Source organism: Caretta caretta, chromosome 3, assembly GCF_965140235.1.
Source record: "Caretta caretta isolate rCarCar2 chromosome 3, rCarCar1.hap1, whole genome shotgun sequence".
Classification (NCBI taxonomy): Eukaryota; Metazoa; Chordata; order Testudines; family Cheloniidae; genus Caretta; species Caretta caretta.
Window position 1 is genome coordinate 154,814,351 of NC_134208.1, and position 14,011 is coordinate 154,828,361.

The window sequence follows — 14,011 nt, forward strand, 5'->3', positions numbered from 1 at the left end:
ATGGGAGTACAATATTTATATTCCAATTGATTTATTTTATAATTTTATGGTAAAAATGAAAAAGTAAGCAATTTTCAGTAATAGTGTGCTGTGACACTTTTGTATTTTTAATGTCTGATTCTGTAAGCAAGTAGTTTTTAAATGAGGTGAAACGTGGGGGTACACAAAACAAATGAGATGCCGGAAAAGGGTACAGTAGTCTGGAAAGGTTGAGAACCTGTGTGCTGGAGAACAATGATTACAATAAGGAGAGCTTTGCTGGGGTAGGGGACTCTTTTCCCTTTCTGAATACACCTCTTTTTTAGTGTCTCCATTGTCTTTCACCTGCCTGCGCCCAGTTGTCTAGGGATATCCAGCAACTGGTATAATTAGTGCTGATTTCACCCTTGGAAAACTGACTAGTTCCCAGGTGGGTTATATACCTAAGCTTGCTGGGTTTTGGGGATAAACTGGGGTACTAGTCCAGAGGAAGAGGGCTGATCTGCTCTGCATCCCCCAGTCGCTACTATCAGAAATCCTAATCCTCAGCACATTCTCCCCATTGAAGTTGCCACCCCATTGTAAAAAATCAATTCCTAACCATTAGTGGATACTTCCTGCCTGCTGCCACTCCCCAACCCGCAAGGGGTGTGGAGCCTGCACCTCAACTAGAAGGTCAGGGAGGCAACTAACAGAGTCAGAGAGAACAGCAACGGAGGCCAGCTAAGAAACCATCTACTGACAAGTGAGAAAAGGCATCTGAGATGCTTTGTGGGGAGAGGGTGAGGGAGTAGGTTGTGTTTCTTTCGAAGATGGTTCCATGGCAGTTGGAGGCAGACAGAGAGAAAACTAGCAGTCATGTTATGGTAGAAGTCTCCAGCTCAGACAGTAATTATAAGTCTGCTTGTGGTGGGGCAGCAGCCCCACCCCTATGAGAGACTGGGCTAGAGCAGGCCAGAGCAGCTGTGCAGACTGGCAGCCAATTAGGGAGGGCCTGTGGGAGAGCCAATCAGGACTGAGCAGGAGGTGGCCAATCAGGGCCAGGGCTCAGTCCTATATAAAGGCTGCCCAGGAGCAGCCTAGGCAGTCTCTCCCAGATCTTTAAGGGAGAAGGTCTGTCTCCTGAGGGAAGAAGACCTGGACAGTGCAGCGTAGGCTTGGAGGAGCTGAGGAGCGCTCCAGCCCAATACCTGCCAGGCTGCAGGCCCTGACTGGAAGGGCCTAGAGGGTGCGAGGGGCCAGAGGGGAATTAGCTCAGGGAGGATAGATGAGCAAGAGACAAGAAGGAGGGCAGGGAGGCTGCTGCTAGAGGGTCCCTGGTCCAGGACCCAGAGTAGTGGGTGGGCCTGGGTCTCCCCTCCAACCCCTTTCCCCTCATATTGTGTGTACCTGGCTGACTGCAATGTGCCCCACATGTGAGAGGCTAGACTTTGGGTTGTGGTTGGCCAATGCAGCAGGAGTGAGCAGAAAGACTGTTGTTAAAAGCCCCCCACCCCTGGAAGGGTGTGAGGACGGACTAAGGGGCACTGTCAGAGGGCAGTGACCAGAAGCAGACATTGCCGAGCAGGAAGCAACATGGGTCCGGATACCAATAGGGGAGCAAATGATGGATGGGATACCACCAGCAGAGGGCACCCTGCAGAGGACAGAGCTAATTCCCAGACATGCCAGTGGGAGGCGCTGTGGTGGTGAGTCCCAACCCTGTCATGCTGCTATACATTAAACTTTCAATGCTGAGAACTTAACCCTCTGTTTTCAGTTCCTACACCAATGAAAACCTTCTAGTCTTTCTTTGTGTAAGTGTATATACACACTCTATTTCCTCTAGAATGACTGTTTTTACAGTGGATAAAGGAACTGAAATAGTTCAGTCAACTGATTAGTCTGATACTACGTCTCTGGCAGTGGAACACAATGGATGTTTCAGAGGAAAACATAAAAGCCAACTGTATCATAAGAAGGAAAAGACTTCTCTATCTCTGTTTATGATCATCTTTCTCATTGAAGAGGAATGAGGGCTGACACCCTTTGTACTTTTATTCTAGCTAGTGTAACTGCAGCTGCTATTTTTATTCACATAAAATGTCTATACAACAGATTTTCTCTGTTCTAGCCTAGAACAGAATAAAAGCATATACTACATGGACCTTCAAGTTCCTGTTCTGTGAGAGTTTAAAACAGTTTAATCTGTGAGGCACACAATTAAACCATGTTTTGCATTAAACTCCAAATTCACCGCATCCCATTAAAAACTCCTTCTTTATAATCCACAAAACATGTCACTCCCAAGTTACACTGCACCAGTTTTTCACAATTCTGTCCTTAAGCTTTCCCAGGTGTCTAACTGCTATAAATATTGTTTCCCTCAACCATCCTCAATGACTGTAGTAGACAAGGACAGGGTTGGGGTTCTGTTTTTATCAATAACTATCTTAATTACTCTAAACATGAAAGGGATTTACATTTGTCTAAACCAAAGTGAAATCTGATCAAAAATATTTTGAACCTTTACAATAAAAGCTCAACTAAAAAAATAAAAAAGCTTAACTCATCTGTGAAATGAAACAAGTTAGAATGAGTTAGCTATGCAAACTGCATGCAAAATCAAACAAGATCCAAGTAAGCCTCCCTTGACTTCTCATCTTAGGTACCTGAGGAGCTCTGAAAAAGGAAGTCAGTAGGGCAAATGCATTAATTGCATCTAATGGTTAAACTACATGACTACAAGTCATGATCTAGGCTCTGTTGGGAACATGAGTTTTTTGAGTGACCTTGGACAAGCCACTTCACCCATATGTCCCTGTTCCCCATTTGTAAAACAGGGATGATGCCAGTTTTTGCAAGAGTACTACAAGACTTGATTCACTGATAGTTATAAACCACGAGGGCATAAGGCACCATACTGAAGTACACATTACTATTACTATTTTTTAACTTGATATAAACAACTAAACTATTTTCTGATGTAGTTCGCTTTCCCAGTCTTATCTTTATTCAGCTGACCTTTTCTTTACAAGATGATGATCTTTCAAAGTGATTACTGAAACACTGCCCCAACGTAGTGTATGGGGGGCACTGCATTACTACAGCTAGGACTTTCCAGTTCACTGACAATTTAAAAAAATTGTTTTGGGTTGAACCAAAAATTGTTTTTTAATTTTCAGCAAATCCAAACAAACATCTGTTAGGAGCCAAACAAATTGTTTAGTTTCAGCAAAATCGAAATATTTTGTTTTGATTTAGTTTTAATTGTTTCAAATAAAAAAACCACAACATTGTTCTGAAGATGTCAAAACATTGATTTTTTTCTCACTTTTTGTTTTTTTTTTTAAACCAAACAATTTGGCAAAATCTATACAAATTGGAAAAATATTTTGGTGGTGTTAAATCTGCATTTCTCACTGGAAAAAAGTTTTGGCTGAAAATTGTCACCCAGCTCCACTTTCAAGTAAGACAAAGTAGAATTCTTAGCCATTTGTGGTCATTAAAGATCCCACAGCAGGAGTAGGAAGGGTGTTAACCCTGGGGTCCTATCTGAACCCAATTGGTTAATCACTTTCTGTTGACCTAAACTTCCCCTATTTCAATAGAAGTTGTTGTTCTCTCCTACAACATGTATGGAGTGGCTGCTACCTTATTCCACCTAAGAACATACTGTATTATAATGGTGAGAGTGATCTCTGTAAATAAAACTCTACAGTCTGTAAAGCACCTCAGCATCCTGTAGAAAAAGCACTTTCTCTTAATGTAGTGCTGGCAAAATAAAGATTGCTGTTGGAAAACCCCAGAGATTGGACCCCTATTATTTACCCCCAAAAGAACAGGTAGAGCAGAGGCAATATAAGTTTCCTACAAACTGTCCCACTTTCCCTCTGTTGGAAAAGCCAGTTTTAGGGAGAAGGGAATTCAGTGTCCATGACCATACAATTCTCAACCTCTCTGCTGAGATTATCAAGAACAATGCCAACTGTGATGCAGGGAAGTTTATGTTGTGTAGCCATTAGGAACTGGAGGGATACCATCAACTACTTTCATCATTACAGGCCACTGAACAGCCAAATGCTTATATGTAAGGCTTATAGACTTTCAGCCATTATGAAACTAAACTGGATTTGAATCAGCAACTGGATTTAAATGAGAATCTAAAGATGAAAGACTATCTCCCGTGACAACCCATAATTGAACTTCTACAGCTCCTTCCATCAGATGTCAAAACACACTTATGAACACTAAGCTGCACCCTGTTGAGACACAAATCAGAATTGCTAACCGCATTTTACAGATAGGAAATGAATACAGATGAGTAGAATTCAGGATTTCTGACCTTAGTCTCCCTCCCTCCTTAATGATCCTGAGATAAATACTCCCCAAAAAGGATCCATCTGACTGACTCTGTACATATAAATTTGCCTGACTTCACTGCAGCAGAGACTTAATCCAATGTGACACCAACACACCTATAAAAGTCGCTCTCTGGGTCACTATGCCTTAGCTGAAATGGCATTTTGGGGGTTTTGCTATCCAGAGGAAGCAGATCATCAGGGAGGGGTGGGGAGGCAGGACAGGATGGCAGAGGCTCGCTCTCATCAGTCTTTATGCCCTCCACTTGCTGCTGGTTCTGGGCCTGAGCCATGGCGATGAGGCTGCGCAGCCGTCTGTTGTGCTGGATGAGCTGAATGGTGTGAATGGTGAGGCTACAGGGCTCCGAGGGGATGTCCAGCATGGTGGGTGGCCTGGGCTTGTTTGCAGAGGGCTGATGTAATGGAGGATCCTGGACTTCCACAGTGCGAAACTCCCGCTGAAGCAAATCAAAGGAACTACGGTTGGCCTGACTGGTCGACACTGGAATCTCACCCCAATATCGCAGCATTTTGTCACAAATAAGGTATAGTACCTAAAGTAACAGACTTTTGAGAAGACAGTAGGCTTTTGGTAGAAGAAACAAAGGAGTTAGGAAACTCCAAGCACCCTTCCAGTTATCAACAGCAACAACTTCTCATTCAAGGACATGCTGAAAAGAAGTATGGTCTTCAGAACACTTGCAAGATGGTGCTGTTCTTAAGAAAAAGAGAGACAGATGTAAGGTTGTTTCATATTTATAATGCAGACTTTAGTTCTCCCTGACCTAAAGGAAGAATTCACAGAAGACCTGACAACCCAATCTGCCCTGTCTAGGGGGAAATTTCAGAAGTTTACAAGTTCAGTGGGTCCCAAATCCACTGTGTGTGTATGGAATTAGCTTCTGGGGTGTTCGGTGATCAGTCATCTGAGCACGCCACATCAATCTTTCTTCAGTACGCCAGAGCAGTAAGACTTTGGAACAAACCATATGACTTACTGCCTTAGTTTACTCCCACCCCCACTCCCCCAGCCGGCGGGGCTGGTCTATAACCCCGCCCCGGAGACGGAGCCCCAGGCTGGCTGCAGAGGCACGAAGTATTCTTCCCAGCAGCGCTTTCCTCCACAGGCTCCCACGGGCTTTCCAGACCTTAGGGAAGTCCGGGCCCCGCACGCGGCTGCACCGTGCTGGGGGCGGCAGCCCCCACTGGCCGAGAGGGGCCGGACCAGGACCGCGCAACGAGTCAGGGGCGAAGCCCGGGAGCAGCCCCCGGAGCTCCGAGCGCTGCGGCCCGGCTGCAGGGGAGCCAGGGAGCGGGGCCCGTAGGTCAGGGGGACGGGCCGGGGCAGAGGATCCTGCCCCGCTCTTACCGAGCCCCGGCCCGCAACAGACGCCGGCCGCCTCCCGCTGTGGAGATCTCGCAACCAACCAACCGACCGACTCCGACTTGCCGCTGACCCGGATGCAAACGATGTTCCGCTGGCGGAAATGGCCCCCCGGCGTCCCGCGCTGCCCGGAGGCTGGGGGTGTTCGCCGCGCTCTTCCTCCCCCTGCTTGTTTGGTTCCGGGGCTCTGAGGCCTTGCGGCGCTGAGACGCGGGCGGAACCCAAGCTGCCGTGGAGCAGGTTTCCGGGGGGAGTTGGTGTCGGGGGGGGGGACCCGCTCGGCTGGTGGCGGCCGAGGCCAAGAGGGATGGAGCCGGTGGCCGAGGGACCCGACTTCGGGGCCTTCAAGAGACCGGCGCTGCCGCCGGCGGTCCCGCTCCGCGGTAAGGAGGTGGGCGCCGCTCCCCGAGACGCCGAGGGGGAAGCAGCGAGTGAGGAGCCGCCGGCGGAGAGCCCGCCCCAGCCCCGGGAGCAGAGCTCGGCCCCGGGCCCCCTCTCCGCCGCGGCCCCGCGGCCCCGCTACCAGGAGCCGCCGTGGGGCACCTGCCCCCCGGCCGAGGCCGGCTACGGCCTGGAGACCCTGAAGGGCGGCGTCATCGTGGGCAGCCTGCGCTTGGAGGGCAGGAGCTGGTTCCTGGTGGGGCGGCTGCCGGGCTGCGCCCTGGCCCTGGAGCACCCGTCCGTGTCGCGGCACCACGCCGTGCTGCAGTACCGCGGCCAGGCCCAGCCCGGCTTCTACGTCTACGACCTGGACAGCACCCACGGTACCTTCCTCAACAAGGCCCGGCTCCCGCCCCGCACCTACTGCCGGGTGCGCGTGGGGCACACGCTGCGCTTCGGGGGCAGCTCCCGCCTCTTCGTGCTGCAGGTGGGTGCGGAGCGGGGGCGCTGAGAGCCATTGACCCAAACGGGTAAATCCTGTATAGGATGGGAACCACTTCAAGCCAGGGAGTGCAGCGGCGCCTCTAGTTCCAGTCCCTATGGTACGGGGGCGGGCGGGGGTTGTCTGTGAGCTGTAAGCCCCCAAAACTGTCCCCAGGCAACACCAAAAATGCCTCTGAAAGTGGGGCTGCACTTGCAGTGATGCGCAGAGTACAGACTGCGTGCCCAGTTAGCACCGGGATTAATTAACAGCAGCTCTGCTTAAGGGAATAGAGCAAAGTTCCATATGTACCTAAACCTATGTGGCCTGCAGGGCTCTACCCACCCAAACCATGCCCTTGGGGTCTATGCTGCTATTGTTAGCTCTGTAGCATCCTACTGCCACCCTTGGAGCTACACACCATCGGACAAGTGTGGATGGAACCCGCCTTTCACTGTAGCGGGTACTCATTCATATGTTCATTCCTGTGCTCTACATGCTGCCCTGAGTGTACACAGAGTCTGACTCTCACTCTTTGCAGTTACAGCTGTGTCAAACCCATGTGTTCAGAAATCATGAGTTAAAATTCATGACTCTGAAAAAATATTTCAGAGTCTCTTTCTTAGTCTTCTAGTTTCTCAGCATTTAGTGTGCTCTTGGGTCACATTTTCAGGCTTGGCTTTGCAACCATGAAGGGCAAGAAACTCACTTTTTAAAAAAGTTGAGTCTCTCACGTTCACGTGATTCCAGGAACTGGAGCATTAAGAATGCACTAGACATTGTAAAAACATTGGCCTTACTGGGTCAGACCAAAGGTCCATCTAGCCCAGTACCCTTTCTTCCGACAGTGGCCAGAGGGAATGAACGGAAAAGGTAATCATCAAGTGGTCCATCCCCTGTCGCCCATTCCTAGCTTCTGGCAGCAGAGGCTAGGGACACCATCCCTGCCCATCCTGGATAATAATCATTGATGAACCTATCCTCCATGAACTTATCTAGTTCTTATTGGAACCTCATTATAGTCTTGGCCTTCACAACATCTTCTGGCAAAGAATTCACAGGTTGACTGTGCATTGTGTGAAGAAATACTTCTTTTTGTTTGTTTAAATCTGCTGCCTATTAATTTAATTTGGTGACCTCTAGTTCTTGTGCATGGGTTCTCAGACTGGGGTGCGTGAGCTGTCAGCCTCCACCCCAAACCTCGCTTTGCATCCAGCATTTATAATGGTGTTATAAATGCCTTTTTATATATTTAAGGGGGGTCACATTCAGAGGCTTGCTATGTGAAGGGGGTCACGAGTACACAAGTTTGAGAACTACTGTTCTTGTGTTATGAGAAGGAGTAAATAACACTTCCTTAATTACTTTCTCCACCCAAGTCATGATTTTATAGACCTCTATCATATCCCCCTTAGTCGTCTCTTTTCCAAGCTGAAAGTCCTAAGCTTATTAATAGCTCCTCATGTGGTAGCTGGGCCATGCCCCTAATTATTTTTGTTGCCCTTTTCTGAATCTTTTCTAATTCTAATATCTTTTTTGAGATGGGGTGACCACATCTGCATGCAGTATTCAAGATGTGGGTGTACTAGGGATTTATATAGAGGCAATATAATATTTTCTGTTTTATCTATCCCTTTCTTAATGATTCCCAACATTCTAGTCACTTTTTTGACTGCTGTTGCGCATTGACTGGATGCTTTCAGAGAACTATCCAAGATCTCTTTCTTGAGTGATAACGACTACGTTAGACCCCATCATTTTATATGTATAGTTGGGATTATGTTTTCCAACGTGCATTACTTTTCATTTTTCACCTTTCAGTTTCATCTACCATTTTGTTGCTGAGTCACCCAGTTTTGTGAGATCCTTTTGTAGCTCTTCACAGTCTGTTTGGGACTTAACTATCTTGAGTAGTTTTTATTGTCTGCAGATTTTGCCATCTCAGTGTTTACCCCTTGTAAAAGCTATGATAAAGTTGCAAGAATTGGCAACCGTGAAATTGACCAGCTTTCAAACTGACAGCATCCTTTTAAGGACACTATTTCATGTAGCTTAACTTCCTTATTCAGCAACTTAAGAAAATAGGTTAGAATTGTGGGAAATGGGAAAGAATTTGATTCACCACCTGTAAAAATGCTCTCTAACTGGCTTGGTTGATCATTGACTGGAAAAAAGAATCACCTTCTGAAGTATAATGTACCCGTCACTGCTCAGAAACGGAGCATCAAACTAGATGGAACATTGTTGTTGTTGTTTTATTATTTGTTTTCTCCAAAGTGACAAGTTAGCTATATGGTCCTGTAGTGTAGATTGCATGAGGAGTGCCTTTGTTGTCTTCATTGTATGTTTAGTTCTTGCAGCAAGATATGCATCCAATTCTTTCACTGCATATCTTGGAAAGTTGCATTTTTGCAGAAAAGCTTGCATGTGCTGCTTTGGCAAATGCAGACTTTATGAAACTAATCTAAATTAAAAAATCAAATTTAAGAGTTAAAATCTGTTTTTGTTGGGGGGTTTTTTGTGTTAAAAGAAAAAAGGAACTAAAGCAATCAGTTTCATTTTCTAGTTTAGCAGTATGATATTTCTAGGAGTTAAAACACTAATGCCTAACAGTCCAGGAAAATTTTTATTAAAAGTAGTGATAACAGGCTCTTTTGAGGCTCTCAAAGCGCTTCATAAGCATTAGTTACTCATACTTAAACACACCCTTGTGAATTAAAGGATATATAGGGGTCACCTGTCCTACCATTAAAATGCAGCCACATCTTGAATCGAATGCTGCATCTGTAATGTTGCTCGTCTGTAGACAGGAAATTAAATCTACTGTGTCCGGTAGCAGGGGATTTAGGGTTGTGGAGTACAATAGGTAAACTGAACTCTTTATTAAAAAAAAAAAATGTAAAGAGAGATTGACAGTATCCTAGAATAATTTGCTTTTCTGTTACAAAATGGTATCTTTTCCAGATGCACTGTTTAAAGATATTGTCTGTGTCTTGTGCTGCAGGGACCTGAGGAGGATCAGGAGTCTGAGTCCGAACTAACTGTGACTCAGCTGAAGGCTCTGCACAAGCAGCAACAGGCAAAGCTAGAGAAGACCATGTTAGGCGAGGACTCAGATGAAGATGAACAAGAAGAAAAGGAAGAGAAAAGAAATGAGAGCAGTCAGAGTAATGATATGAGTTGCTCATGGGGAATGGGTAAGAGATATTGTACCCCTGAATGAAGTTGCTAAAATAAGACCTAAAGTCTTTTGAGCAAAAACTAGAGAGATGAAAACTAAGCATTGAATTCCAGCTGCAGTGGTGTATTATTATGAGAGTTTTTTGAAGACAAAAATCATTTCCTTTTTATAAAAAGGATTGCTGGTGTAAGTAAGTTTGTGTGGAAGAGACAGAAGGAGCTCTATGCCCAAACAAAAAACACAACTTTAAAGGTCTGACTTCAAACCAAAAAAGGCAAGAAACTAAGAATTGAAGTTTATGCTCTGTCCTTAACTTCTGCTATGTTGTGTATATTATTGCAGCAAATGTAATGTATACAATTGCTGGAGACCACTACACAGTGGAGTTAGCCCTAACTGAATTCTTTGAATGTGTGTGTGTGTTTGGCAGTAAGGTTGGGTTTTCTAATTTTTGTGGTTTAATTCTCAAGAGAACTGACCCTCTCAAGTCAGCATATGAGAGCTGACAAAGTGGACCATAATTTTAAATAGCTAAAGTTCCAATACTTTAAGTATGTCTTTAAAATGATAAACTACTATTATATACTTAACCTTACTAGCAAAAGGCAGGTGAATCTGTGAGGGTAACTTATCAAAAGAATGTAAAAGTTAAGCAAAACTTGTTATACAGGGGTTTTTCTGAATTGCGGCTCATATTTTTCACACTGATGAATGCTGAATTTTACTTGCATCTCTTCCCAACCTCCTTTCCTATTTCATCTGCACTTCTGTGCATGCTTTCCTCCAGGGGAAGATGCCGAGGAAGATGAAGTTGAAGAAAATCCTATTGCCATAGAGTTTCAGGAGGAGCAAGAAGCCTTTTATTTGAAGGACCCTAGGAAGGCGCTGCAGGGTTTCTTTGAAAGGGAAGGTATGTGTATTGTGTCTGTCCTTTGTCAGCAGAGCATTTCCCGATAGTGGTGCATGTGGTGATGCCATAAAGTATTTCTTCACACAACGCACAGGCCAAGACTATAACAAGGTTCTAATAAGAACTAGATAAGTTAATGGAGGATAGGTCCATGAATGGCTATTAGCAGGGATGGGTAAGGATGGTGTTCCTAGCTTCTGTTTGCCAGGAGCTGGGAATGGGCGACAGGGGATGGATCACTTGATGATTACCTGTTCTGTTCATTTCCTCTGAAGCACCTGGCATTGGCCACTGTTGGAAGACAGCTACTGGGCTAGATGGACCTTTGTTCTGACCCAGCATGGCTGTTCTTATATTCTGAGTTCAAACTTTGTTCCTGGCTCCCAGGCTGGGAATTGTGTAAGCACCTTGAATCATTCTTGAGTGACACCCCTTCTACAACCAACTCTCAAAAGTAATGTTTAAGGGATCCAGAGGCTTCATAGTTCAGACCCATCTGGTTAGGGGATGGTGGTTATGATATGAGGCTTTATAGGAAAGTATTATAGAGCAGCAAAAACAGAAGGCAGTGACAACTTGACGTCAATTTAAAATCATTGCTGGTAAAGTTTGCAGATGACTCAAATATTGGTGGAGTGTTAAATAATGACAGCTTGCTTCTACAGAGAGATCTGGATCTCATTGTAAGCTTGGCTCCCTTTAACAGCACATATTTTAATATAAGAAAATGTAAGGTCACAAACGATGAACCAAGAATACGGGTCGCTCTTAGGATGTGGGGGACTGTGTTTGGGAAAGTCATGACTCAGAAAAGAACTTAAGGTCACAGTGGGTAACAAAGTGCCCAGGATGTTGTGGTGGCTAAGAGCAAGTCCAATCTGTTGATGTATAAGCAGGGGAGTATCAAGCACAAAAGGGGTTATTTTCCTTTAATCCTCGCTATCATCCCCTACCACAAGTAGTGGTTGCTGGTTTTTACAATGTGGGCAGCTGCATCAACTTTTTTCTTTATTTCCTGTACAGGAGAAGAACTAGAGTATGAATATGATGACCATGGACACAATACCTGGCTCTGCAGGGTTAAGTAGGTATACTATGCATTGACTTTCTGAAATTAGAAGCTTTCCTTTCAGTTTCACAAGCAGAAGCGGAGAGAGTCATTTGTTTGATTGGTACATCTGCAGCTGAGACCAAAATGAGATTAGGCTTAAGCATTGAAATTGAAATAGAAGGATGATGGATGGATCATTACCTAGTTTAGTGTCTGTACTCTTTCCCTAAGTCTTTCTTGCTTACCTATTTTCCATCCCCCAGGAACATCAAATTGTGACAATTCTTTCAATTGTCCCTGCTGTGAGAAACACAACAATTTTGAAATATTATGCGAGGAAGAATTTAGCTAGCAGTATCTCACAAACTAATGGAGATAGAAATTCATGCTTTATAGTATTTGAAATCTGATTCCCTTCTTTCAGATGGTATAAAACAGTGGTTTCTAGCTTCAGAGGCTCTTCAGAGAGGCCACTAACATCATGTTGGTGTTGATGAGGGGAAAGCAAGATTGTAATTGGAATGATGTGACATTTAAGGTCTGATAGCTTATGACAAAATAGAATAGCTTGGAATGGTTTATACCATTTTGACAATCTCTGCTCCAGTATGGCATAATGTTAATTTCTAGCATTGGTAATTCACAGGACAGGAGTGTTTAAAAGTACTTTGGGGCCTAAATTAGTTCCTTTGGCTTGTCTGTGCTGTTTTGCTATGGCCTGGGATTGGATGTAGGAAGTCCTGTTCCTCAGGCTAGTTAAAGATTTGCCTGAAAGTTTTTTGGAAACTAACTGGTTTGACTAATGTTGTAAAAAATTGTAACATGAAAATATTTACTGAAAAAGAGAATAGTGTGGGATGGAAAGAGTGATGTCCAACATAAAGAACATAGGAGCCTAGTAGTGTCTCAGAGCTGTTCTGTAACTCTGAATTGAATAGGTTGCCTGTGGATGATGCATCAGGGAAGCAGCTGGTGGCAGAGGCTATCCATTCAGGAAAGAAAAAGGAAGCAATGATACAGTGCGCGCTGGAAGCTTGCCGAATACTGGATGCTAGAGGTGTGCTGCGGCAAGAGGCAGGTCGGTAACTGGTCACGTTCTTTGGTAGCTATTTAGAAGATGCTCTCTGAGGGGTGGCTTCTAGTTGCTGAGAGAGCTTGAGCCTGCTGCATATGCCTAGAGTTGATTTAAACAATCTTGCGTTCTCCAGTGTATGTGTTACATATCTCATCAATTATGTGGTACTAACTAGACTAGGTAGGCTTAAATCAATGATGTAGATGACTAGCTTCAAACCGTTCTCTTTTTCAAGAGCTTTTAACTTTTTCGCTTCCTTGCCTTCCCCCTCCCCCCTCCAACCCTTCTCAGTATCCCGGAAAAGGAAAGCAAAGAACTGGGAAGAGGAGGACTTTTATGACAGTGATGATGACACCTTCCTTGACCGAACTGGGGTTGTTGAAAAGAAACGACTGAACAGAATGAAAAAAGCTGGGAAAATAGAAGAGAAGCCAGAGACTTTTGATTCACTGGTAAGAAGAACGTCAGGTTATCAACTAGACACGGCATTGTTAGCTTCAGGCTATAATCAGTCTTGCATACACTGTTGCTGGAAAGAAAGATCAAAGGGATTTTAAATTGCTCTGTGTTAGACAGTGCTTTGATACCATCTCAGGCCTGTAATTACCAATTGATCAGCCTGGAGTGGAGTCAGTAGGGCTCCGTGTCCATAGAGCAAGAGACTTGGAGGGTTGAAAATTGGTGTTGGCGTATGCATGGAACCTTTTGACTCCAGCACAGGATGGAAGTGCCAGAAAGCTGCTGCTACCAGCACTTCAGTAGCATGTGGGCACTTAGCTGGTGGTCCCAGTCTAACTGAGTGAACACAAACTGCCACCACTTTTGGTACAACTTAACTTCTACTAGCAGCCTCAGCAGAAAGGAGGAGGACTGATTGTACAGGGAGAACAAGTCTTCTCATCATAGAACAGCGCCTGCTTAAGGTTGAGGTGTGTAGGGAAGGCAGTACTACGGAAGTTTGCTCTGCTGCTGTCTCTGCTGTGCCTGCTCTGTGGATAGAGGACTTCAGTCCCCAGGCCAGTCAGTCATCTGGCATGAGCCCTAAATTCTCACACACAAACTAGGGGAGGCAAGAGGAATTTGCAACTTCATTGATCAGAGCTGTGAAAATAATAATAAATTCAGCTAATGAGTTACCAGAAAGTAGTGCACACTCTATTCTAGGGAAATGTACTATAATTGTGCTTGCCTGTGCAGTTTTTCTTCTGCTTGACAGGACAGGGCAGAGA

General features: G+C 45.0%; 2 protein-coding genes across 3 annotated transcripts in view; one reads left to right on the forward strand and one right to left on the reverse strand.

Moving 5' to 3' along the window:
- The window catches only part of SUPT7L (SPT7 like, STAGA complex subunit gamma), a 20,302-nt gene extending 14,491 nt beyond the window's left edge, over positions 1-5,811 (reverse strand). The window contains exons 1-2 of one of the 2 annotated variants that reach the window (XM_075127041.1): positions 5,689-5,811; positions 4,437-5,036 (exon numbers count right to left, since the gene is read on the reverse strand). In XM_075127041.1, the coding sequence (XP_074983142.1) occupies positions 4,437-4,849 (413 nt within the window). In that variant the 5' untranslated portion in view covers positions 4,850-5,036; positions 5,689-5,811. The remainder of the gene's footprint in view (positions 1-4,436; positions 5,037-5,688) is intronic. The other variant, XM_048843447.2, reaches the window with a different exon arrangement.
- SLC4A1AP (solute carrier family 4 member 1 adaptor protein) overlaps positions 5,807-14,011 on the forward strand; it is a 23,184-nt gene continuing 14,979 nt past the window's right edge. The window contains exons 1-6 of the mRNA XM_048843444.2: positions 5,807-6,571; positions 9,570-9,762; positions 10,534-10,656; positions 11,680-11,740; positions 12,646-12,785; positions 13,074-13,234. Of these exons, the coding sequence (XP_048699401.2) occupies positions 5,807-6,571; positions 9,570-9,762; positions 10,534-10,656; positions 11,680-11,740; positions 12,646-12,785; positions 13,074-13,234 (1,443 nt within the window). The remainder of the gene's footprint in view (positions 6,572-9,569; positions 9,763-10,533; positions 10,657-11,679; positions 11,741-12,645; positions 12,786-13,073; positions 13,235-14,011) is intronic.